This window comes from Diabrotica virgifera, chromosome 1, assembly GCF_917563875.1.
Source record: "Diabrotica virgifera virgifera chromosome 1, PGI_DIABVI_V3a".
NCBI lineage: Eukaryota > Metazoa > Arthropoda > Insecta > Coleoptera > Chrysomelidae > Diabrotica > Diabrotica virgifera.
The window spans coordinates 191,014,096-191,040,506 of NC_065443.1; the positions used below are offsets into that span (position 1 = coordinate 191,014,096).

Consider the following 26,411-nt stretch of genomic DNA (forward strand, 5'->3'; position numbering starts at 1 on the left):
GTTTTCACTCTAATGGCATATAACATATCCCACCAGAATGAAAACAATGGGAACCTTCTCTGGTTACACCTCCGAGGCTTCTACAATTTGCAAGCCATACGGATGCTGAGACTAAGGAAGATGAGGGAATTCTACAATTTACAATTCACGTCACATCTGCTCAGCGCGGTAAAGTTCCAACGAGACTGGTTCCCTTCATACTCCACACAGAGTAAATGTAAATCAAAAATGAATAACCATTTTCAATTTCGAAACCGGTAGAGGTGCTTGCAGCACTCTCTGATTGGACTGGAATATGGTTCGGCTGTATTTTCGTTTTGCAACGAAATTGAAAATGGTTATTCATTTTTGATTTACATTTACTCTGTGTGGAGTATGAAGGGAACCAGTCTCGTTGGAACTTTACCGCGCTGAGCAGATGTGACGTGAATTGTAAATTGTAGAATTCCCTCATCTTCCTTAGTCTCAGCATCCGTATGGCTTGCAAATTGTAGAAGCCTCGGAGGTGTAACCAGAGAAGGTTCCCATTGTTTTCATTCTGGTGGGATATGTTATATGCCATTAGAGTGAAAACTTAGTCTTTTGCTAGCAGTTGCCGCTAGGGCATCTATGCCATTTCGTTCGTTGCAATTCGGGACTGCACGCTGGGGTTTGTTTTGGTTGGATCAGGGAGAGCAGCATATGTGCCTCCTGATGAGAGACTAATAAGTTTCGAAACCGGTAGAGGTGCTTGCAGCACTCTCTGATTGGACTGGAATATGGTTCGGCTGTATTTTCGTTTTGCAACGAAATTGAAAATGGTTATTCATTTTTGATTTACATTTACTCTGTGTGGAGTATGAAGGGAACCAGTCTCGTTGGAACTTTACCGCGCTGAGCAGATGTGACGTGAATTGTAAATTGTAGAATTCCCTCATCTTCCTTAGTCTCAGCATCCGTATGGCTTGCAAATTGTAGAAGCCTCGGAGGTGTAACCAGAGAAGGTTCCCATTGTTTTCATTCTGGTGGTATATGTTATATGCCATTAGAGTGAAAACTTAGTCTTTTGCTAGCAGTTGCCGCTAGGGCATTTATGCCATTTCGTTCGTTGCAATTCGGGACTGCACGCTGGGGTTTGTTTTGGTTGGATCAGGGAGAGCAGCATATGTGCCTCCTGATGAGAGACTAATAAGTTTCGAAACCGGTAGAGGTGCTTGCAGCACTCTCTGATTGGACTGGAATATGGATCGGCTGTATTTTCGTTTTGCAACGAAATTGAAAATGGTTATTCATTTTTGATTTACATTTACTCTGTGTGGAGTATGAAGGGAACCAGTCTCGTTGGAACTTTACCGCGCTGAGCAGATGTGACGTGAATTGTAAATTGTAGAATTCCCTCATCTTCCTTAGTCTCAGCATCCGTATGGCTTGCAAATTGTAGAAGCCTCGGAGGTGTAACCAGAGAAGGTTCCCATTGTTTTCATTCTGGTGGGATATGTTATATGCCATTAGAGTGAAAACTTAGTCTTTTGCTAGCAGTTGCCGCTAGGGCATCTATGCCATTTCGTTCGTTGCAATTCGGGACTGCACGCTGGGGTTTGTTTTGGTTGGACAGGGAGAGCAGCATATGTGCCTCCTGATGAGAGACTAATAAGTTTCGAAACCGGTAGAGGTGCTTGCAGCACTCTCTGATTGGACTGGAATATGGTTCGGCTGTATTTTCGTTTTGCAACGAAATTGAAAATGGTTATTCATTTTTGATTTACATTTACTCTGTGTGGAGTATGAAGGGAACCAGTCTCGTTGGAACTTTACCGCGCTGAGCAGATGTGACGTGAATTGTAAATTGTAGAATTCCCTCATCTTCCTTAGTCTCAGCATCCGTATGGCTTGCAAATTGTAGAAGCCTCGGAGGTGTAACCAGAGAAGGTTCCCATTGTTTTCATTCTGGTGGGATATGTTATATGCCATTAGAGTGAAAACTTAGTCTTTTGCTAGCAGTTGCCGCTAGGGCATCTATGCCATTTCGTTCGTTGCAATTCGGGACTGCACGCTGGGGTTTGTTTTGGTTGGATCAGGGAGAGCAGCATATGTGCCTCCTGATGAGAGACTAATAAGTTTCGAAACCGGTAGAGGTGCTTGCAGCACTCTCTGATTGGACTGGAATATGGTTCGGCTGTATTTTCGTTTTGCAACGAAACTGAAAATGGTTATTCATTTTTGATTTACATTTACTCAGTGTGGAGTATGAAGGGAACCAGTCTCGTTGGAACTTTACCGCGCTGAGCAGATGTGACGTGAATTGTAAATTGTAGAATTCCCTCATCTTCCTTAGTCTCAGCATCCGTATGGCTTGCAAATTGTAGAAGCCTCGGAGGTGTAACCAGAGAAGGTTCCCATTGTTTTCATTCTGGTGGGATATGTTATATGCCATTAGAGTGAAAACTTAGTCTTTTGCTAGCAGTTGCCGCTAGGGCATCTATGCCATTTCGTTCGTTGCAATTCGGGACTGCACGCTGGGGTTTGTTTTGGTTGGATCAGGGAGAGCAGCATATGTGCCTCCTGATGAGAGACTAATAAGTTTCGAAACCGGTAGAGGTGCTTGCAGCACTCTCTGATTGGACTGGAATATGGTTCGGCTGTATTTTCGTTTTGCAACGAAATTGAAAATGGTTATTCATTTTTGATTTACATTTACTCTGTGTGGAGTATGAAGGGAACCAGTCCCGTTGGAACTTTACCGCGCTGAGCAGATGTGACGTGAATTGTAAATTGTAGAATTCCCTCATCTTCCTTAGTCTCAGCATCCGTATGGCTTGCAAATTGTAGAAGCCTCGGAGGTGTAACCAGAGAAGGTTCCCATTGTTTTCATTCTGGTGGGATATGTTATATGCCATTAGAGTGAAAACTTAGTCTTTTGCTAGCAGTTGCCGCTAGGGCATCTATGCCATTTCGTTCGTTGCAATTCGGGACTGCACGCTGGGGTTTGTTTTGGTTGGATCAGGGAGAGCAGCATATGTGCCTCCTGATGAGAGACTAATAAGTTTCGAAACCGGTAGAGGTGCTTGCAGCACTCTCTGATTGGACTGGAATATGGTTCGGCTGTATTTTCGTTTTGCAACGAAATTGAAAATGGTTATTCATTTTTGATTTACATTTACTCAGTGTGGAGTATGAAGGGAACCAGTCTCGTTGGAACTTTACCGCGCTGAGCAGATGTGACGTGAATTGTAAATTGTAGAATTCCCTCATCTTCCTTAGTCTCAGCATCCGTATGGCTTGCAAATTGTAGAAGCCTCGGAGGTGTAGCCAGAGAAGGTTCCCATTGTTTTCATTCTGGTGGGATATGTTATATGCCATTAGAGTGAAAACTTAGTCTTTTGCTAGCATTTGCCGCTAGGGCATCTATGCCATTTCGTTCGTTGCAATTCGGGACTGCACGCTGGGGTTTGTTTTGGTTGGATCAGGGAGAGCAGCATATGTGCCTCCTGATGAGAGACTAATAAGTTTCGAAACCGGTAGAGGTGCTTGCAGCACTCTCTGATTGGACTGGAATATGGTTCGGCTGTATTTTCGTTTTGCAACGAAATTGAAAATGGTTATTCATTTTTGATTTACATTTACTCTGTGTGGAGTATGAAGGGAACCAGTCTCGTTGGAACTTTACCGCGCTGAGCAGATGTGACGTGAATTGTAAATTGTAGAATTCCCTCATATTCCTTAGTCTCAGCATCCGTATGGCTTGCAAATTGTAGAAGCCTCGGAGGTGTAACCAGAGAAGGTTCCCATTGTTTTCATTCTGGTGGGATATGTTATATGCCATTAGAGTGAAAACTTAGTCTTTTGCTAGCAGTTGCCGCTAGGGCATCTATGCCATTTCGTTCGTTGCAATTCGGGACTGCACGCTGGGGTTTGTTTTGGTTGGATCAGGGAGAGCAGCATATGTGCCTCCTGATGAGAGACTAATAAGTTTCGAAACCGGTAGAGGTGCTTGCAGCACTCTCTGATTGGACTGGAATATGGTTCGGCTGTATTTTCGTTTTGCAACGAAATTGAAAATGGTTATTCATTTTTGATTTACATTTACTCTGTGTGGAGTATGAAGGGAACCAGTCCCGTTGGAACTTTACCGCGCTGAGCAGATGTGACGTGAATTGTAAATTGTAGAATTCCCTCATCTTCCTTAGTCTCAGCATCCGTATGGCTTGCAAATTGTAGAAGCCTCGGAGGTGTAACCAGAGAAGGTTCCCATTGTTTTCATTCTGGTGGGATATGTTATATGCCATTAGAGTGAAAACTTAGTCTTTTGCTAGCAGTTGCCGCTAGGGCATCTATGCCATTTCGTTCGTTGCAATTCGGGACTGCACGCTGGGGTTTGTTTTGGTTGGATCAGGGAGAGCAGCATATGTGCCTCCTGATGAGAGACTAATAAGTTTCGAAACCGGTAGAGGTGCTTGCAGCACTCTCTGATTGGACTGGAATATGGTTCGGCTGTATTTTCGTTTTGCAACGAAATTGAAAATGGTTATTCATTTTTGATTTACATTTACTCTGTGTGGAGTATGAAGGGAACCAGTCTCGTTGGAACTTTACCGCGCTGAGCAGATGTGACGTGAATTGTAAATTGTAGAATTCCCTCATCTTCCTTAGTCTCAGCATCCGTATGGCTTGCAAATTGTAGAAGCCTCGGAGGTGTAACCAGAGAAGGTTCCCATTGTTTTCATTCTGGTGGGATATGTTATATGCCATTAGAGTGAAAACTTAGTCTTTTGCTAGCAGTTGCCGCTAGGGCATCTATGCCATTTCGTTCGTTGCAATTCGGGACTGCACGCTGGGGTTTGTTTTGGTTGGATCAGGGAGAGCAGCATATGTGCCTCCTGATGAGAGACTAATAAGTTTCGAAACCGGTAGAGGTGCTTGCAGCACTCTCTGATTGGACTGGAATATGGTTCGGCTGTATTTTCGTTTTGCAACGAAATTGAAAATGGTTATTCATTTTTGATTTACATTTACTCTGTGTGGAGTATGAAGGGAACCAGTCTCGTTGGAACTTTACCGCGCTGAGCAGATGTGACGTGAATTGTAAATTGTAGAATTCCCTCATATTCCTTAGTCTCAGCATCCGTATGGCTTGCAAATTGTAGAAGCCTCGGAGGTGTAACCAGAGAAGGTTCCCATTGTTTTCATTCTGGTGGGATATGTTATATGCCATTAGAGTGAAAACTTAGTCTTTTGCTAGCAGTTGCCGCTAGGGCATCTATGCCATTTCGTTCGTTGCAATTCGGGACTGCACGCTGGGGTTTGTTTTGGTTGGATCAGGGAGAGCAGCATATGTGCCTCCTGATGAGAGACTAATAAGTTTCGAAACCGGTAGAGGTGCTTGCAGCACTCTCTGATGAGACTGGAATATGGTTCGGCTGTATTTTCGTTTTGCAACGAAATTGAAAATGGTTATTCATTTTTGATTTACATTTACTCTGTGTGGAGTATGAAGGGAACCAGTCTCGTTGGAACTTTACCGCGCTGAGCAGATGTGACATGAATTGTAAATTGTAGAATTCCCTCATCTTCCTTAGTCTCAGCATCCGTATGGCTTGCAAATTGTAGAAGCCTCGGAGGTGTAACCAGAGAAGGTTCCCATTGTTTTCATTCTGGTGGGATATGTTATATGCCATTAGAGTGAAAACTTAGTCTTTTGAAAATATCAAGTAAATTGATGCAGTAGAATGGAATTCGGAGCCAAATTTTCACTGACTGCACTACTATACAATAACATAGGTACATTTTATAAGTATAGATTACTATAAGCTTGCAATGTGTTTAGACAAATTATGAACAGACGCTTAAACATTTCTTTCCAACAGATTTTCCTCTCATAATCCTTCCAGAAACTTGCAACTCAGCAATTGGATTTTTATTATTATTATTTTGACTTTGACATACCCTAACCATCTTAACCTATGCTTAATGTTATCCCTTTTTGTCCATCTAAACCATGTTGGCTTCGCTCGTATATCCAAGCACTCCCATTCCCACGTCACGCATTCGTTGTTTTCATCATAACTGGTTATATAGTAGTTTTATAGTATTTTCAATTCAGTTTCATTGTAACCTTTCTGTCACAACAAATCATCCGTCTCTTTCAATTTTATCGATTCCGCTCCGAAAATTTTAAATACATACTACTGTTTTTGTTTTATATAGTTTCAAACCTTTTTATTCGAGAGTTTGTTTCCAGTGTTCCAGTCTGTACTCTAAATACCTTACAAATACTAACAGTAAATCATATCAATAACACAACAGCGTACATTAGGCATCAAGAATTCTAACCCTATAGGTACCATTGTACATCTTCCATTTATTCATGATGCCCATTCCAGAATTCAGGAATCACGTACCAGCTTGTACCAATTCTTGGGTACCATATGTTTTTGAGCCATCTGGTAGTTTTACCGCCTGTGATCTAATGCCTCGTAGTCATGCAAGATATGGCTGACTGTTTCAACTCCTCGGATCCTCTGCTACAGAGTCTGCAGCATAAGTCAACCATGTAACAGTCAGAAAGTATCCATTGACTGGCGCATGTCCAGTAAGGAAGCCTGTTGTGACTTTGAGCTGATTCCTGCTTGTTTTCCCCAGTACTTCAGCCCCATTAACGCATGTCCGTCCAATTAAATCTTGTCATGTGCTTGATCAGGTATTTCTTCCCACTTAGTTATGTTGTATTTGGATCCAGGATCGTGGACGGTGATTTTTGTTAATTCTACGGCCAGCTCTGGATAGAAGTATTTCGTAGCTGATTCTCTTTTGGTAAGTTACTCAGCTCCTTCATTGCCGTGTATTCGGCGGTTACTTAAAACCCATACAAGTGTAACACTGTTATGTTCCGTCGAGTTCCTCTCAGCATTCCCATATTAGCCTAGGGTACACCCTAAGCCTTCTAAGAGCCCCTATGCCTGCTTAGATATCTGTACATATATTCACCCTCTTCGGTTCGAAAGCCTTCACGTCTTCATGTCAATTTATTTGGCAGAGTGCGAGATTGCATAAATCTCTGCCTGGAATGCTGAGGTAGTGAGTGGCTTAGTTTGAGAATGGAAATTTTTTGCCGCGCCTGTGGTCACCATACCACTGATGCATATATAATTGTTGGTTTTACCGCCATATTATAAATCCAATATAACATGTGTGCATTTAAACCCCAGATTTTTCCAGGTGTCTCTCTGGCTACCATTAACGTAGTTACTACTCCCTTGGTTATTCATGATAATAGCTGATAAAAATAAACCTCGAGTCTACAATTTTTCTCAAAATACTTTACTCCACTCACCAGATGTAGATGTGTTCCATTTAGGCTGAGAGGACCCAATCCCTTTAAATTAGACCTTCTGTTAAATTTCATGATTTTGGACTTCTGGACTTATTTTAAGTCCATTTTTTAAGTACAGTCAGAACCTGTTGCATTATATCTCTGACTATGCCAATAAAGGGCCTAGCCCGGTAAGATGATGAAAAGTGCCCTCAACTCGATTCGAATTCCATGTAGGTCGCCGTTTAGCATATATAGTGAAACTCACTTTCTGAAATTTTTAGCCCACTAGGTGGTCATGTGATCCACCTAGAGCCTAATTAGGGTTTTTATGTTTTTATTTTTTTATCTCGGCCGCATCGAGAACTAGCGAAAAACTTTAAATAAAAAAATTGCAAGCTTTAAAAAGATCTGTCCGAAATTTTTTTTTTAATTTTTGGCGGGAAATTTAAATTTTAGAACGATTTTAAAATTTTAAACGAGTATAAAAAATAGCTAAGACATTCGTTTTTACGAAAAAAATATATAACGTGTATTTTTGCACACTGTTTCACCCTGAATTTTTTCAAATTTTTAAAATTGGTGAAACGCACCTTTAAAAATAAAAAACCGCATTTTTTCGTTTTTTGGTACAATTGTATACATGTTTTTCAAAAAAGGTAACACCGTCACTAAAATAGGTAAAACACTGAAAAATAATTGGGGTTTGCTTAATAAAAATTTTTTGTAACGCCATCCATTTTCAAGATACAGGGCGTTGAAGAAAACAAAATTTTACACATTTTTTACGATTTTTCCGAAACTACTGGCAACATTGTAATAAAACTTGGCGGATTTTAAGAGGTAGTTATTGTGCATGTTTTGACATACGATTAAGGATTTGATATTCATCATTGGCACGCATAGGGGTAATGGTCTGAACTGTTCAAAGAAAAAAGATAGTACGCCACTGACTTATTTCAAATTAACAATCATTTTTGAATTCCCCGTTAAATTTGCGATAAAAAAAACTATCTTATCATTTTTTCATACGACGCGCCGTTTTGCTGCAAAAAATAAAATATCTTAACGCTTCCAAAGTATTCGAATTAGTTTTTATAATGGATGTACGAGTTTATGTAGATGTAGAAACTACTAGAAGTTCGAATACTTTGTAGGGGTAAGATGTTTTATTTTTTGAATAAAAATGGCTCGTCGTATGAAAAAATAGGAAGATAGATTTTTTGTCACAAATCGAACGAGGAATTCAAAAACGATTGTTAATTTGAAATATGTCAGTGGCGTACTATCTTTTTTCTTTAAAAAGTTCAGACCATTACCCCTATGCGCCCCAATGATAAATATAAAATTCTTAATTGTATGTCAAAAAATGCACAACAACTACCTCTTAAAACTCGCCAAATTTTATTACAATGTTGCCAGTAATTTCGGCAAAATCGTAAAAAATGTGTAAAATTTTGTTTTCTTCAACGCCCTGTATCTTGAAAATGGATGGCATTACAAAAAATTTTTATTAAGCAAACCCCAATTATTTTTTTAGTTTTTTACCTATTCTAGTGACGGCGTTACCTTTTTTGAAAAATATGTATAAAATTGTATCAAAAAACGAAAAAAAAAAACGAAAAAATGCGGTTTTTTATTTTTAAAGGTGCGTTTCACCGATTTTAAAAATTTGAAAAATTCAGGGTGAAACATTATGCAAAAATACACGTTATAAATTTATTTTGTGAAAACGAATGTCTTAGTTATTTCTTTATACTCATTTAAAATCGTTCTAAAGTTTAAATTTCCCGCCAAAAATTAAAAAAAAATTTCGGACAGAACTTTTTAAAGCTAACAACTTTTTTATTTAAAGTTTTTCGCTAGTTCTCGATGCGGCTGAGATAAAAAATAAAAACATAAAAACCCTAATTAGGCTCTAGGTGGGTCACATGACCACTTAGGGGGCTAAAAATTTCAGAAAGTGAGTTTCACTATATATGCTAAACGGCGACCTATATGGAATTCGAATCGAGTTGGGGGGCACTTTTCATCATCTTACCCGGCTAGGCCCTTTGCTGTGAGTTATGATGACCACGTCATCCCATAGCCCAGAACATAAAGCCAGTCGTTGCTGTCTAGCTAGACTTCCTGAGGAAGTGCTGCATAAATCTCGTTCGGTCCCGGTGTTTATATGGCTCAAATGAATGTATTGCCTATTTGATTTTGACCTCATCTAACATTTCCTTTGCCACACGCAATTTTGTATCTTTGGCAGTAGCGATGGTTTGTGATAGCAAGAAGTCATAAAGTTATACGAGGTAATCAGATATTGGCAAGTTATTCGTCAGAGATCTAGTTGCAGTATGCAGTAAAAAGTGGTGTTTGAAGTCTATGGAGTTTGTGATAAAAGGACAAAATATAAGTCATAATCATGTTTTGTTCTGTTTTTCTTTTTGACGAAACAAATTAATAGAAAGTGAATATTTCCATATAGTGATCAATACAGGGTGTTTCATTGGGAAACGTAAATACTTGAATTGTGAATAGAAGTCACTGAGGCGGTTCTGGATATACTACATTTATTGCTAGACGACTTTTATAACCGAGTTATAGGGTGTTTTACCGATTTTGCCTATTTCTTTCTGGGCCCATAACTTTAGAACCACCCTGTATATTTTTTGATATTTGGTACATGTATGTCTCATTTAGAACCCAAACTATCCAACTCATAATCAGAAGAAAAATCCAAGTCCGGACTAAAAAAAATTATAAACCCATTGTGACCTTGAAACAACACCCTGTATATTGAAATTTTCAAAATCCGTTTGCATATTTGAAAAGAGCACAAAAAACTAAGTTTAATGGTTTGCTTCAACTTTTCGGCCAGACAATTTAATGACTTAAATTTTGAAATTATATTGAAATTTTTAAGAACTCTGAGATTAAAAAACAGATCTTAGTCCAGAAAGCCACTGCGCATCCGCTAGGGAAAATATTCTAATTCGTATTTTTTGCACAATCTTACTCAGAAAGGACTCCTTTTAACAAATTTGCATGTTGCCAGGACCAAAAGGTGGTCAAAAATTTTTTAAACGTTTTTTTTTGTTTTTTTTCCTAAAATTATTTTTTTTGCATGGAAAAGTTTTTCTTAGGTTTTTTGGATCATTCCAAACAGAAAAGGTCTTTAGTGACTTTTCTCTAAAAATGATAGTTTTTGACATATAAGCGAATAAAAATTGAAAAATTGCGAAATCGGCCATTTTTAGTCCTCAAAAACTATGTGAAAACCTGAAAATTTAAATGTTGCCAAGGTAGGTAGATATTCTTTAAACATCGGTTGATGAAATCCCTAAGAGTTTTTTGCAATACAATATTCAAAACTTCTTTGTTTTTTAATTGCTACTCAAGCGTGCGCGACACTATTTTCCACCGACAGTATGGTGCAAATGAAAGGAATAAATTCGTTATTTCGTAAACAGGCGACTTTAAGGAAAAATCCCGAAACAGGTCGATTTCTATTTTTAAGTTATGATATTGTGGCATATATGATATACTAGTGACGTCATCCATCTGGACGTGATGACGTAATCGATGATTTTTTTAAATGAGAATAGGGGTCGTGTGCTAGCTCATTTGAAAGGTTCTTCAATTCTCTATTCAGTAATATAAACATTTACATAATTATTTATACAGGGTGTCCAAAAAAATTTTATTAAATAAAATTATTTGACAAAAAAGAAGTAGAAGGACACCCTGTATAAATAATTATGTTAATGTTTACATTACTGAATAGAGAATTGAAGAACCTTTCAAATGAGCTACCACACGATCCCTATTCTCATTTAAAAAAACCATCGATTACGTCATCACGCCCAGACGGATGACGTCACTAGTATACCATATATGCCACAATATCATAACTTAAAAATAAAAATCGACCTGTTTCGGGATTTTTCCTTAAAGTCGTCGGTTTACGAAATAACGAATTTATTCCTTTCATTTGCACCATACTGTCGGTGGAAAATAGTGTCGAGCACGCTTGATTAGCAATTAAAAAAAATAGGAGTTTTGAATATTGTATTGCAAAAAACTCTTCGGGATTTCATCAATCGATGTTTAAAGAATATCTACCTACCTTGGCAACATTCAAATTTTCAGTTTTTCACATAGTTTTTAAAAATGGCCGATTTCGCAATTTTTCAATTTTTAATCGCTTATATGTCAAAAACTATCATTTTTAGAGAAAAGTTACTAAAGACCTTTTCTGTTTGGAATGATCCAAAAAACCTAAAAAAACTTTTTTCCATGCAAAAAAAAATAATTTTAGGAAAAAAAAACAAAAAAAAACGTTTAAAAATTTTTGACCACCTTTTGGTCCTGGCAACATGCAAATTTGTTAAAAGGAGTCCTTTTTGAGTAAGATTGTGCAAAAAATCTGAATTAGAATATTTTTCCTAGCGGATGCGCAGTGGCTTTCTGGACTATATGTATTATTAACTTTTAATAATAAATTATTAAATTTAATGAACAAATACACATTTTAAAAATAATCAATACTTATTTACTATTTTAGAACGACCCATTTACTAATCACGAGAAAAATCCAGGTCCGAATTAACAAAAAACGTAAAGTAATTGTGACCTTGAAACAACACCCTGTATATTGAAATTTTCAAAATCCGTTTGCACATTTGAAAAGAGCACAAAAAACTAAGTTTAATAGTTCACTTCCATTTATTCCGTATATAATAATTTAATGACTTTTAATTAGTTTAATTTAGAAATGATCTTGAAATTTTAAGAACTCAACAAAAATTTCAATATAATTTCAACAAAATTTTGTCATTAAATTGTCTGCGCAAAAAATTGAAGCGAGCAATTAAACTTACGTTTTTTGTGCTCTTTTTCAAATGTTCAAACGGATTTTGAAAATTTTAATATACAGGGTGCTGTTTCAAGGTCACTACTTTATATTTTTTTTGTTAATCCGGACCTGGATTTTTCTTGTGATTAGTAAATGGATCGTTCCTATGTAGTAAATTATTATTAACTATTTTTAAAATGAGTATTTATTCATTAACTTTACTAATTTATTAATAAGAGTGCTTTAAAAATCTGCTTTTTAATTTCAAATTTCTTAAAAATATCAATATATTTAATATTAAAATTAAATTCATTAAATTTATTGCGCAAAAAATTGAAGCGAACCTATAAACTCAGTTTTTTGTGATCTTTTCAATTGTGCAAAACGTATTTTCAAATTTCTGTATACAGGGTGTTGTTTCAAGGTCACAATATTACTTTGTTCTTTTTTTGTTAATCCGGACCTGGATTTTTCTTGTGATTAATAAATGGGTCGTTCTAAAGTAGTAAATAAGTACTGATTATTTTTAAAATGAGTATTTGTTCATTAGCTTTAATAATTTATTATTAAAAGTTAATAATACCGGCTTTTAAATCCCGGAGATCTTAAAAATATCAATATAATTTTAAAATTCAAGTCATGAAATTGTCTGGCCGAAAAATTAAAGCGGACCGTTAAACTTAGTTTTTTGTGCTCTTTTCAAGAATGCAAACGGATTTTGAAAATTTCAATATACAGAGTGTTCTTTCAAGGTCACAATGAATTTTTATTTTTTTTAGTCCTGACCTGGATTTTTTTACGATTAGTAGTTGGGTGGTTTGGGTTCTAAGTGAGACACATGTGTACCTACCAAATATCAAAAAAATATACATGGTGGTTCTAAAGTTATGGGTTCAGAAAGAAATGGGCAAAATCGATAAAATACCCTGTAACTCGGTTATAAAAATCGCTGAGGCAATAAATTCAGTATATCTAGAACCGCCTCAGTGACCTCTATTCACCATTCAAGTATTTCCGTTTCCCAATGAAACACTCTGTATAAAAAGGAATATGTAACAAACCCTATTTTTATTTTCTTCTGCACGTACTCAGTGCAGTCCAGTGTTCGTTTTCTTAAGGGGTACATCACGTATTTTTTTGCATGTTTTATAATTTTTTTGTATAAAACACTAAATTAAGGGTATCAAATTGTAATGGACATTTCTGTTTCTAAAATATGAATTATTAATACCTATGCCCAAGTAAACCCGTTTCGGTTAATAGTACTAAATATAACCAGTATGTAACAGTTTTGTATTGTTTAATTTCTCTCATAATCTTCTTTTCTTGCACATCAAAATAACATTTTAGGAAAGTGCTTAACATATTTGTTCCATTGTTACGTTATTTATTTATTGCCGAATTTACACTCGGTCCTGTTCGACAGGGAATTGGGCAGCGTGAGTGTGTAAATAGGTTACTCCGCTTCCACTGCCATTGCCCGGCGCTCCCTCAAAAGTCGGAAGTCAAAGGACAGGCAGCGCGAGCACGAGTGCGTGTTCACATTCAGCCACTCTCGCTCACTTGCCGCCTGCGTTTGAGTGCGAAAGGACGTGTTGTTTCATCATTTCTAGGGCAACTACATACTTACTTGTTTTTATACTCTATTGTAATAAACTTACTTACTTAACCAATAGACCCATTTATACGTCGGTGTTAAGCCATTTATTATTTATTCATTAAATTACAATAATTTACAATCTTCTGAGATATCCTAGCTCTTAACGAACTCTCTCCATTCCTTCCTATTGGATGCCATCTGTGTTGCTTCCTGCCAAGTCTTACCCTTACTCTGTAGTATCTGCGAGATGTCACTATTCCATTCTTTAATGGGTCGTCCTCTTCTGTTCTTCCCTATTGGTTTTGCTTTCCACACTCTTTTCACTTCTATTATTGTCCATCCGGGTTAGATGTCCGAACCATGCCAATTTTTTCTCCTTGATTGAATCGAGTATCGGTTTGATTTTGAGTATTTCTCTGATTTCTTCATTTCTGATTCTATCAGTTCTTTTTACTCCGATCGTTCTTCTGGGCTATTTCATCTCTGCTGCCTGAATTCTGCTCTGCTGTCTTTTGTTTAATATCCAATTTTCTGCTTCATATGTCACCGTAGGTGTATATTGTCATCTTGGTCTTTGTTGATATCTCTTTATTATTAAGGAATCCTCTATCTAGTGCTTGGAATAGTTTTCCTGTTTTTCATTCTGTTGTTAAGATCGTCCTCGATGTCTCCTTTGTTGTTGATTACTGTTCCTAAACATTTGTATGAATTTGACTTTATTATATTTTGTTGATCTATCATTACTTCTATTTGATCTTCCGTCCCTTGTTTCCTTGATATTTTCATTATCTGAGTCTTCTCTTTGTTAACGTTTAAGTTGTATTTGCTTGATTCTAGATTCCAATTCTCTAAGATGTATTTCAGTTTTTCTGCTGTTTCCGCAATTAATACTATGTCGTCTGCAAATATACACATCTCAGCGTTTATCATTTGCATTCTGTTCCAGCCGATGCAGTATTTTTTTTAAGTTTTCTTCCATACTTTCACTATCTCATCTATTACATCTACGAATAGCACTGGGCTGAGACTTCCCCCTTCTCTAACTCCTTGAGTTGTTTCAAATGGTTCTGACTGAGTATTTAACATTCTTGTCATAAATATGTTCCATAACGTCTTTCTGGTTTATATTAATTAAAACTCTGTTGTTCTACTAACATTATATTTACATCGTATAAAGATTCAACCATAATTGTTTACAAATACAACTCATTACCTATACCACTACATTTGTACATATCAAGTGTCTAATAATAACTCTCCTCGAATTCACCTATACAGCATTTTTATATCCGACATAATATGTAAACATCACGTTTATATTGTCATTTATGTCATTTATAAAGATAAGGAACAGAAGAGGACCCAATACTGAACCTTGCGGTACTCCGCATACAATGTTTTTGAGACTAGAGTCAGTATCATTTGCTCTAACTAGTTGTTTCCTATTATTCAAGTAGGATTGGAACCAATTCAAAGAAATACCTCTAATTCCGTAGAAATTTAGTTTTTTAATCAAGATGTCGTGATTTACACAATCAAAAGCTTTGGCATAGTCACAGAAAACAGTGGCAGTATAAAGATTATTGTTTAGTGCTTGATAAACCTCATGTAGTACAGAAAACATGGCATCAGTGGTACATTTATTAGTTAAAAATCCGAACTGATTTTGAGATAAAATGTTGTTATCAACGATAAAGGACATAAGTCGAGTTTTAATGAGTCTCTCAATAATTTTGGAGAGTGCCGGTTATTATTATTTAAGTACTTCATTTCTTAATTTTCTGTTTCTTTCAACTTTATTAGGAGTATTGGTTTAGTTAATGTTACTACAGCACTCAGCACTGTCTACCAGTACTAGTATGCTTGCTACCTGAACATAAATAAAGTTTAGTCAGGTAATTACTTTTTTTTCAGTTTTACTTTTTACTTCGCATTAATATTGATATTGCACCTACTTACTCTATAATCTATGTTTGCAATTTTGCAAATTAGCAAACACAAATGTCTTAATTATTTATATGGGAAATAAGCCACAATTAAAATGAAAAAAATAATTTTATTAACGTTTCGACGCCCAAATCGGGTGCCGTTGTCAAAATACAAAATATTACTGATTTTGAATTTTTTTCATTTTAATTGTGGCTTATTTCCCATATAAATAATTAATCATAAAAATGCCACAAGAAAATAGCTTCAGAACAACACAAATGTCTTATAACAAAGTTGTTTAAATAAACAATAGCGAAAAAAAACTATGTTTTAAAACAGTTTTTTAAAACACAACTGTTTTTTTCCAGTGTTTTTAAACATGTTTTAAAACAGCCCAACCCTGACCTCCACGGCTTCCATCGTCGTGAGTCGTTCGGTAAATGAGTTGTGGTTGAGAGGACACGGGTGAGCATATTGGTGAGGACTGATGTGAACACTTCACTCGCCCCGATATTGTATTTCGGGCAATATTTCTGGCAGCGACAGGAGCAGTGGCAAAGACTGAGTGTAAATCCGGTAAGTATATGCCTGGTTGCACCAACAGATCTTAGCTCCAGATTAGCCCAGCTCAGCTTATAGATTATGTTTTAAACTCAGACAGCACCTTAACCTGAGAATAACGGGAACTTGATATTAACAGCGGTTCAAGCTAAAAATTGATCTAAGGCTCAATGGTGCAACATGTCTGTTTCATAAGCTGAGCTTAAGGCACTTCTTAAGCTTAAGATCTGTTGGTGCAACCAGGCATTAGATATGTATTTTGGCTTTAAGAGTGTTTGTTCCATTGTCTCTCCAAGAAAAGAGAAACTAGCGACCTTTTTGGCAAATTTGTTTTCTTCGTTTTATTTATTCAATATTTCTGGTTTAGCTCTAGTCGCCATGTGTACACATTAGAGCGCTACACATAAATGGCGTCCATACGTGAAGTATGATCTGCTACTTATTCTTTTCTTTGTCCACGTTGTTCGTCTATTTACTGTTAAACATTAAAAGCGTAAGTAAGACATGAACAGTTAGTCCAAATTCTAAAGATAAAAAACATAGACAAAAGGGAAAACTTTACTGAAATCAAAGTGCACAAATTTTAATAGATAACGAACCCAGTCCAGAAATTGAAATCAGGAGATGAGTTAGACAGGGATGTATTGTCTCCATTACTCTTTAATATATATTATACTGAATAATAATTAACGGAAGAGCTATTAACATTAACGGAAGACCTTATATAAGATATGCAGATGACGCCGTGATTATGGCAAGCTATGCTGAACAACTCCAATTACTACTAAACAAAAGAAGCAGATTCTGTGAAGAATATGGACTAAAAATGAATATAAAAAAGACCAAATACATGATAATAACTAAGAAAACAAACATACAAACAAGCACACATTTGAGAAATGTACCGATAGAAAGGGTTGATAAATACAAATACCTAGGAACCTGGATTTCAGAGAACAATGATCAAACAATAGAAATAAGAGCCAGGATAGAAAAATAGCAAGAAATGCGTTTGTAAAAATGAAAACAATTCTCTGCAACAACGACCTTATATTAGAAATGAGAGTAAGAGCTTTGAGATAATGGACTTGAAAGCTGGACATTGAAGCAAGAACACATAAATAAGCTAGTCATTTGAAATGTGGTGTTACAGAAGGATGCTTAGAATAGCATGGACACAGAAGAAAACGAACACGGAAATATTGCGGGAAATGGACAAAGAATGCGAAATAATAAACACAATAAAAATAAGAAAGTTACTTAGAAAGAATATCTGGGACATGTAATGAGGGGACAGCGATATGAAATGCTAAGACTGATAACACAGGGAAAGATAAGAGGCGGAAAAAGTATAGGAAGAACGAGAATGTCATGGTTGAAGAATTTAAGGGACTGGTTTAAATGCAGCTCTGTAGAACTCTCCAGAGCAGAGGTAGATAGAGTAAAGATAGTGATGATGATATCCAACCTCCGATTGGGAGACGGCACTTAAAGAAGAAGAAAAATTAATGACGTCCACCTTGAGGGGCTATATCGTCTTCTTATTAGACCTAATCGTCTTCTTTTTATACCTGTGTTCTTCTCTTTGTAACTATTTCTTTTGTGTTTATATGATTTTCCTTTTTTCAGAGTCTTGACATCAGCCGATGTTTTTTCGGTTGACCTAGTTTCTACTGCAATTTTCACCTACATCTCACGATAAACAGCTGGCGATTCAACTCATATGATTTTATATATGCCACAAGTCCGCTACGAGGGTACTTCAGAAATGTATGAAGAATCTACTAAGTTGTTTTTCTGTTTTGTTACCCGTATTTGCTAATATTTTCAATTTTTTATTATTTTTGTGAAACAATAAAGTAAATATAGAAACATACTGTTTGACTTGTACACATTTTGCAGGGAGGTAATAAGAATAGAATTGTATAAAAGTTTATATTGAAAAAATTAAAAAAAAAAAAAAAAAAAAAAAAAAAAAATATTTACAAAAAAATATGTATAGGTACAAAAAAATGTATAAAAAAATTAAATCATGTTATAAAAAAAAAATAAATAAATAAATAAAAAAAAGTATAATAAATTATAAAAAAAATAAAAAGAAAAAAAAATTAAAAACACAAAGAGGGTGTAAACCTCCGCGGGGTTGATCCGGGTTGAAGCCTTATCGCTGTGTAAAAAAAAAACATATATTATTAGCATTTAGTATTAGTATTTAGTATTAGCATGTAGTTTTTTTTTGTCGATTTAATTATTTGTAAATTAATTTAAGTTGGTTAGGGCCATGAATGAGGAGTATACCTACTGGTCAATTAAATGTTTCCACTTCTACATATGTATGTATGTATGTGCGTGCATAAGTATTATATGTGCGCACATGTACCTAATGTATTATGTAATGCAATGTATTATATTTGGAATATTGTAGCAAACAGTAATTTATTATTTATCGTGGCTGAATGGATCAAGTAATCCAAAGCCAATAAGGAAGAAAAAAAAAAAAGACTTGTACACACTTCTATTTAAATCAAAACGGGAACTGGTGTATGTTTTCAAAGACTGATAGTGTGTAAATAAATTTATTAAAATCAGCTAAGTACTTTCAGCATTTTTAATGCCATCATCAGAGCTATCGTCTTATAATTGTAACTACCTCAAATGAAGAGAAAACTTTAAACAAACACATTCTTATATTAAAAATTAACCCAGGGATCTAACCACTGGTCAGGGTAAAAACCCTTAAATGTATAAAATTTCAGCATTTTTAATGCCATCATCAGAGCTATCGTCTTATAATTGTAACTACCTCAAATGAAGAGAAAACTTTGAACAAACACATCTTATATTAAAAATTAACCCAGGGATCTAACCACTGGTCAGGGTAAAAACCCTTAAATGTATAAAATATTCACATTTAATGTATTTTAAAAAATGGCTACCATTTTTACAATCAACAGCTGTTACTGACTGTCAGTAACATGCGTGGTCTTCCGACTCTGAGCAAAATGGTCTTCGCTCATTTTGTGTATACATTAGTGTGTTACAATATTACCATGAAAAAAAGGTTAGTAGTTATATGCACCTATCTGAAGTTATTTTTGATATTGAATTGAATTTATTATAAATATAACACATATATCGCACCTCTGCTCAAACAGTGTCATAAGTCAAAAAAGTAAAGTATCAAGAAAATGACGTTTAAAATTTGAGCTAGAATTTTTCCGGGTTTATTTAAAAAACTGTTAAAATTAGTATAATAACTATTTTAGTCCAGTCCAGTTCAGTTCATCCAAGCTGGACGAGGAAATCTACTGACCAAGCGAACGGTTCAACTGGCCGCTTATGCTGATGATATTAATATTATCAGTAGAACACCAACAGGAGCACAGGCAACATATGCAGAGTTAAAAACACAAACAAAAATGCTAGGTCTGGAAATTAACACAAAGATAATGACTCAGGCGAGAAGAAATATAGTCCCAGAAAACATTATACATGAAGATGACATTGAAACGGTTGAAAAGTTTACATACCTGGGAGTAGAAATATATGCCGACGGATCAGAAGATGGAGAAATGCGGAAGAGAATAATGCAGGCAACCAGAGCTTATTTTGCCCTCTCCCATATATTTCGGTCTAAAAGTGTCCACCGAAATACAAAGATGAGAATCTATAAAACCTTAATTCGACCAATAACATGCTATGGCAGTGAAGCCTGGGTCCTGAAAGAAATATCCAAAAACAAACTCGACACATTCGAAAGAAAAGTACTCAGGAGAATACTAGGACCTGTGAGGGAAAACGGAATCTTCAGAAGTTGATACAACAACGAGCTTTATCAACTTTATAAGGAAACGCCTCTGTCAGACTTCATTAGAATACAAAGATTGCAGTGGGCCGGACATGTGATAAGAATGGGAGAGAATAGGCTACCAAAACGCGCACTGAATGCTAGAATGCAAGGAAAGAGACCGGTTGGAAAGCCACGAAAGCGCTGGGAAGACACAATAAACAGCGACACACAAGCCCTTTTAGGAGTCCGTGTATGGAGAAGAGCAGCCACAGACAGGCAAGGGTGGAGGCAAAAAATAAAGGAGGCCAAGGCTCAATTTGGGCTGTAGTGCCGTAGAAGAAGAACTATTTTAGTCAGTTACAAAGGTTTTTGAAGCTCTACAAAATAGTGTTTAACTCTTCTAAAAATATTTAAAAAAAAAACTATTTTTTTTTGAGTTGTGACATTATACAGATAAAATAATGAAAAATTAACGAAATATTATTTATCAAAAGTGGCTCTTGCAGTACCGAATATAATATTATTGTTATCGGGTTAACAGGCTTATACTTTTTTAATGATGTAACTTTAAATACAATTAACAACATTTAACAAAAAATACTACAAAAAGAATGATAAATAATAAATAAGTGATAGAGCACTTTTCTTGAGCACATATGCAGATTATTTTGAATAAAGTAATCACATATACTGTCTTAACTGAACAAACGACTCTTTATAAACATCTTATATCGACAAATGCCTTGCACAAGTCGATATGTGACACTGTTTATGTTTGGTGCACCGTTGATTTTGGTTAATCATAATAATATAATGACTCTAGGGCCATCTAACCCAAAATACTAGAACTATAAACGTAACACTTTTTGAGATAAAATTTAACGCTGTGTCTAGGTACACGCTAACGTGTACGCAAATAAAAAAGTTAGGTACACGCTTAAACATCATCAAGTCAGTGACGTCATTATTTAGCGTGTACTATGACTGGGTTTTTTGGTACACGCTAATTTGAGCCGCGTGTATGCTGTGGTATCTGTAAGTGTAAGTATCACGAGTGTCAAAGTGTGGTTAGAATTTGTCTAATCACGTTATGTTTACACTTTAATATTGATTTGTAAAGAGTTTCCTTATTTTTTACTTGTGTAGTGTTTTTTTTAAATTAACTATTGAGTGTGGACAATTATTTAGTTCTTTTAATGAGTTTAACAACATTCTAAAAGAGTATGAAAACGATAAAAGACAAAAATTCGTGATTAAGGGTAGCAGAAGTAATAAGATAAAATTTACGGGGCGATTGATTAGTGCGATAAAGCTCAGTAGATCTGCTATAGTAATAGATAGCAATAAAAGTTAGTAACAAAAATTTTAGCAAACTTTGTGCTTCATATTACAAAATTACTAAAATTAGTTAGAATGTTACAGGGCGTTCGATAATATAGTGGCAGACCAAACTTATGTTTTTTTAAATGGAACACCCTATATTTTATTTTATGTTCGAAATCTTCTGAACTTCCATATCACAAAAATATATAGGTTTATTATGTTATACAGGGTATTTACAAAGTTATAACCAATTTTCTATGAAAATCGTAACAAGTTCAACTCCCTGTATAAATAAAAATAAACACCACAGCAAAAATAAACACCAATATAAACTGGTATAATTAACTTACGTATAAAAATTATTTTAGCAGTATTTTTTATATATCATGTTAGCTAATATTTATTTTGCTAACCTGAATATATATACTTTTATATACATATTGTTTTATTACAATTAAGTTTGAAACATCTGAATAGTTTTGCTTCCCTTCCCCTTCCCTTAATAAAATATTTTCTATCAAAGAAACAACAAACACTAAACATATGAAAATAGCGTGTACCAAAATATAAAGTCACTACACACGCTAAATAATTACGTCACTGGCTTGATGAAGTTTAATTCGCGTGTACCTAACTTTTTTATTTGCGTACACGTTAGCGTGTACCTAGACACAGCGAAAATTTAATAGTTTTATTAAACTGTTAATGCAATAAAACCGTTTTTATTTATTTTGTAAAAATTTACAGAAAGGGTAGACCTTGAAAATGTCAACTTTTTTATGGACTTAGCCTGAAAAGTGGAAAAAAGCGGACATTTTACTGTTTTGTTCGGGGGAAACTAGTAAAAGTGGCCAAAAATCAAGAAATACTTGGAAAAAATAAAAAAATGTAATAACCAAAAAAATTTACGTGAAAACGATATAAAAGTATATAGAATGAGTTAATAAAAAAATATAACTAGTTTTTACAATAAAATTATGAAAAAATCCGTAATATTGGTTAAGATAATCAAATTTTTTAATATCTCAAAACAATATGGCAGACAGGCCCCAAGAAGTCAAATTTGACAGTGTTGCCAGTTTTAACCTTTAAAAGATCTAAAAATTTAATGCAAATTACTAACAAAACAGGTATAGATGGATGCAATTGAGAGTCCAAGCTAAATTCGTAGCTTTAAGGCCCGGTACTTTATGTCTTGATTAACAGCCGGTTAGCTAACCGGGGTTTAATCGGGACCTCTTGCGTTGTAATAAATGCAATTACAAGTACAGTAGACTCGCGATTATCCGAGTCTCGGTCATCCGAGCCCCTCGGTTAACCGAGGCAAAAGTCAGAACAGGTGAGTTACAATTTTCAACAATGCCCCATGCCGCAACATCGCCGCCTCAAAATCAATAAGAGGAGCAAAGCTTATGCAAAATCAAATACTTTTAACAGTAATATTGATAAGGTAAATGTTTTTATCTTTTATAGACAGTACTGTATTAACTTTGTCATTAAAATATCCACAGTTATGATTATTCACATGTTTTTCTATCAATATAACCAATGTCAGTGTTAACCAAGTTTTTCCGTATCCGAGGTAGTCACGGTCCCAATTACCTCGGATAATCACGAGTCTACTGTATTATTATAATTATAAATAAGGATAATAATAATTATAATTGCATTTATTACAACGCAAGAGACCCTAAAGAGGTCCCAATTAAACCCCGGTTAATTAACCGGCTGTTAATCGAGACATAAAGTTTTTAATAGCTTTTTAAGCCTAATAAAATTGCCACCAACATAATTATTTCCTCTGCCGGCAGTTTACTCGCTTCCAAAAAGGCCCTTTCTTTGCGAATATAGAGGTATTAAAGCAACACCTTTATTGCACTTACTTTCGTAACACCTATACACCATTTAGTCTCACTTCACCTTTATTTAACGACAAAGCATGTCTTTTCTTAAAATCGGTCACACCCATTGCACTTTATTATAAATTTGTACTTATATGATGCAGCAGACAACGCCCAAACCCCGCCTAACAAACTAACAAGAAACTTAGAAACTGTTTAAAAATGCATGGATCTACCAATTTTTCAAAAAGTGTTGCCAAATTTAGAGGTTTGCAAAAATATTCCAAATCAATGGTAGGCTTAAATGGACAAAAACCATATTTTCATGTAAAATTATCTTTTATCATCTACATGGCAACATGGTCTCAGGTATCTTCGGTTTAGCTTTAGAAATTAGTGACAGCACATAACCAGGAAATACATAAAATTTGTTCTCAAACATTTAAAAGTGTCTGGGAATCCCACAAAATTTATTTATTACAAATAATCATAAATCACTATAACATTAATAAACCTAATCTATTCTAACCTAACAAAACCTAAATAGAACTAGCCTAACCCTTGTAACAAAACCTTGTCATTTTGTGTTAAAAATGGGTAAGAATAATAGGTCTGGATCTCGCGTATGAAAAAAAAGTTGATTAATAGCAAGCTAAAAATTTGTTAATAGCTTAAGGGTGTCTAGTCAGAAAAAACTTTGATATATGGACGGCGTTATGCATAACTCGACCAAGCGCCAAAACATAGTTTTGAGATAAATGGCTTCAAAGTTTTTCGTTTCTTGGTTGCTTAATGGTAAGTGGATTAATGTCGCTTGGTTTAATTTTGTTTTTCTTAGTAACCGTTAATGTGACAATAACAGGGATTTTTTCCAAGATAGTTTTAGCTATGTGTCACCAGAATCCGCTGTTATCTCGATATTGAAGAAATGGCGCTTGGTCGAGTTATGCATAACGCCATCCATATGGGAGCACTGGAACAGGGGCAGATTTAATTGGGGAACAGGTTAAAAATTTGGAACATTCAGACTCAAACTCTCCGAACAGAGATTAAACTCTCATGCAAAAATCAGACTGCTATTTATCACCTGTCATAATTCCTGTCATTTGACATATTCTACATGTTCCACTCATTAAAACGCCCATTTGGAGATAAATAGCAGTCTGATTTTTGCATCAGAGTTTAATCTCTGTTCGGAGAGTTTAAGTCTGTTCTGTCGGACAAAATACATGTGCCGTTTTCGTGGTCAGACCGTTCCAAATTTTTAACCTGTTCCACAATTAAAACTTCCCCTGTTCAAGTGTTCCCATATATCAAAGTTTGTCCGACTAGACACCCTTAAGCTATTAACAGATTTTCAGCTTGCTATTAATCAACTTTTTTTTCATACGCGGGATCCAGACACATAAGCAAAATAACATACTTAAAAATTGAAAGATTTTAATTTTCATAATAAAACATATTTTATATAACTATGGCAACACTGATGGGATTTCCCTTCTTGAGCTTATGAAACAGTTGTCATTAATGTCATTTCTTGTTGTTTCATGGTATATAATGCCAGTGGCTTTTAAAAATAAGACATTTTAAATTGCAATTACAGGAAAAGTAACGCTCTCGCCCCCAATAAAAAACTATTGTACAATTATCAGTAAGTGAAACAGAATTCATTTGTATAAATTTCATATCCGTAATCCGTCTACCCTTAATCTAAACTAGAATCATTTTTTTTTTGAGTTGACACTATTTGAACAGAGATGCGATATGTCTGCAAAATGTTTAAATGCATGTGCAAAAATCTACTATTTATTCCCACTACTAAGTTACATGTTTATACTTACATCTTCATCAATTGGTAGTACCTTATGCACTCCATTAATGTCCACAATCACTGCTGGATGTTTCATGGGACAAATAAGTAATCTCTCCTCATTTCTTGGTTGAAACTGAACTTTTAGAACAGGACAGGGAAATTTATATTTTTGTTCACATTCTCCAGAAAGTATATTCCATATACAGACATTATTGTCAGTGGAAGCAGAAGCAACTTTATGACCATTCCTCGACCAACTTATACTGCAAACTGGATGTACATGTGCTGCAATAACTTTTGCAATTCCTCGTGTTAAGAAGTCCCAGATCACAATTCTTCCATCATTACAACCAACAGCTAGAAGGGTTCCTCTTTTGTTAAACTGGCAAGTTACAGCTATTGAGAGAGAATCCAATGTACCATCAAATTCCTAAAGAAGAGCTTATGAAATAATATATAAGGTTTACCTATTTAAATAATAAAGCAAGATATTCTCTTATACCTAAATATGTTTTTATAAACTAACTTCTAATAATTGACACTTTGTTTCAATAATTGTAAACAAACATTTAACTAGGACTCTGGATTCTTTTAGATGATCTTTATTTAATAATTTATATTTGCGAGTTCAAACAGTAGTCTAGAAAATGACACGAAATTATTATATTCAAGTATTTCATATTACTTACTTCTGGATAATTCTGTCCAAAAGATTCTGAAACAAGCAGTACATATTATTTTCTGAAACAATTAAATACATGACAACGTACCTAAAAGTTCCAAATTCATATTTTCTGTTCAAAGCTTAAAAGAATGTTTTACATTGGTATATGTATATAGATATTATTACCATTTAAAAAAACTGTAAAACAAAAATTATAATTCCTACCGTGACCCGGCGTCCAAAAATTAATAATAAAACAAAACCTCACATTTATTAATTGTCAGTTGTCATTGTCAATGTCACATCCACCGAGCCAGCTACACAGAGACATGTTAAGGATAGACTTGGCGAGGCATATGCCACTCAATGCATCGGGATGTAGGGTCGCGGACGTTTCCTTAAATGCCATCAATACGACTAACTTCACGCGTAACTTTAATACGAGAATTATAAAAAAATATGCATTGAAATCCAGGGTCCTGATTCTAAATCAAATTTCGACACCTATACGCTATGAGCTTCGCTGGTGTCGCTCCTAGCGGTTACTAATTCAACTTTTACTGGTAATTTGTAAATTTATTATGTACTTGTTATCGCTTAATATTTACAACGCAAAAAAGTAATTAAATTGTAATCGATTTTTTTAAGATTTTTCTAATCATTTTGACGTTCTATTGATAAAATATCAATTTCTTACTTCGGATACTTTGACAATAATCGTGTAGATGGCGCTAAGATTATAATAGATTATTTATA

The 26,411-nt window shown here is 35.0% G+C and overlaps 1 protein-coding gene across 1 annotated transcript in view; it reads right to left on the reverse strand.

Annotated features, from left to right (window-relative positions):
• The window catches only part of LOC126878988 (retinoblastoma-binding protein 5 homolog), a 114,139-nt gene extending 88,191 nt beyond the window's left edge, over positions 1-25,948 (reverse strand). The window contains exons 1-3 of the mRNA XM_050641867.1: positions 25,762-25,948; positions 25,681-25,706; positions 25,020-25,421 (exon numbers count right to left, since the gene is read on the reverse strand). Coding sequence (XP_050497824.1) covers positions 25,020-25,421; positions 25,681-25,706; positions 25,762-25,780 — 447 coding nt within the window. The 5' untranslated portion in view covers positions 25,781-25,948. The remainder of the gene's footprint in view (positions 1-25,019; positions 25,422-25,680; positions 25,707-25,761) is intronic.
• Positions 25,949-26,411: the final 463 nt, after the last annotated feature.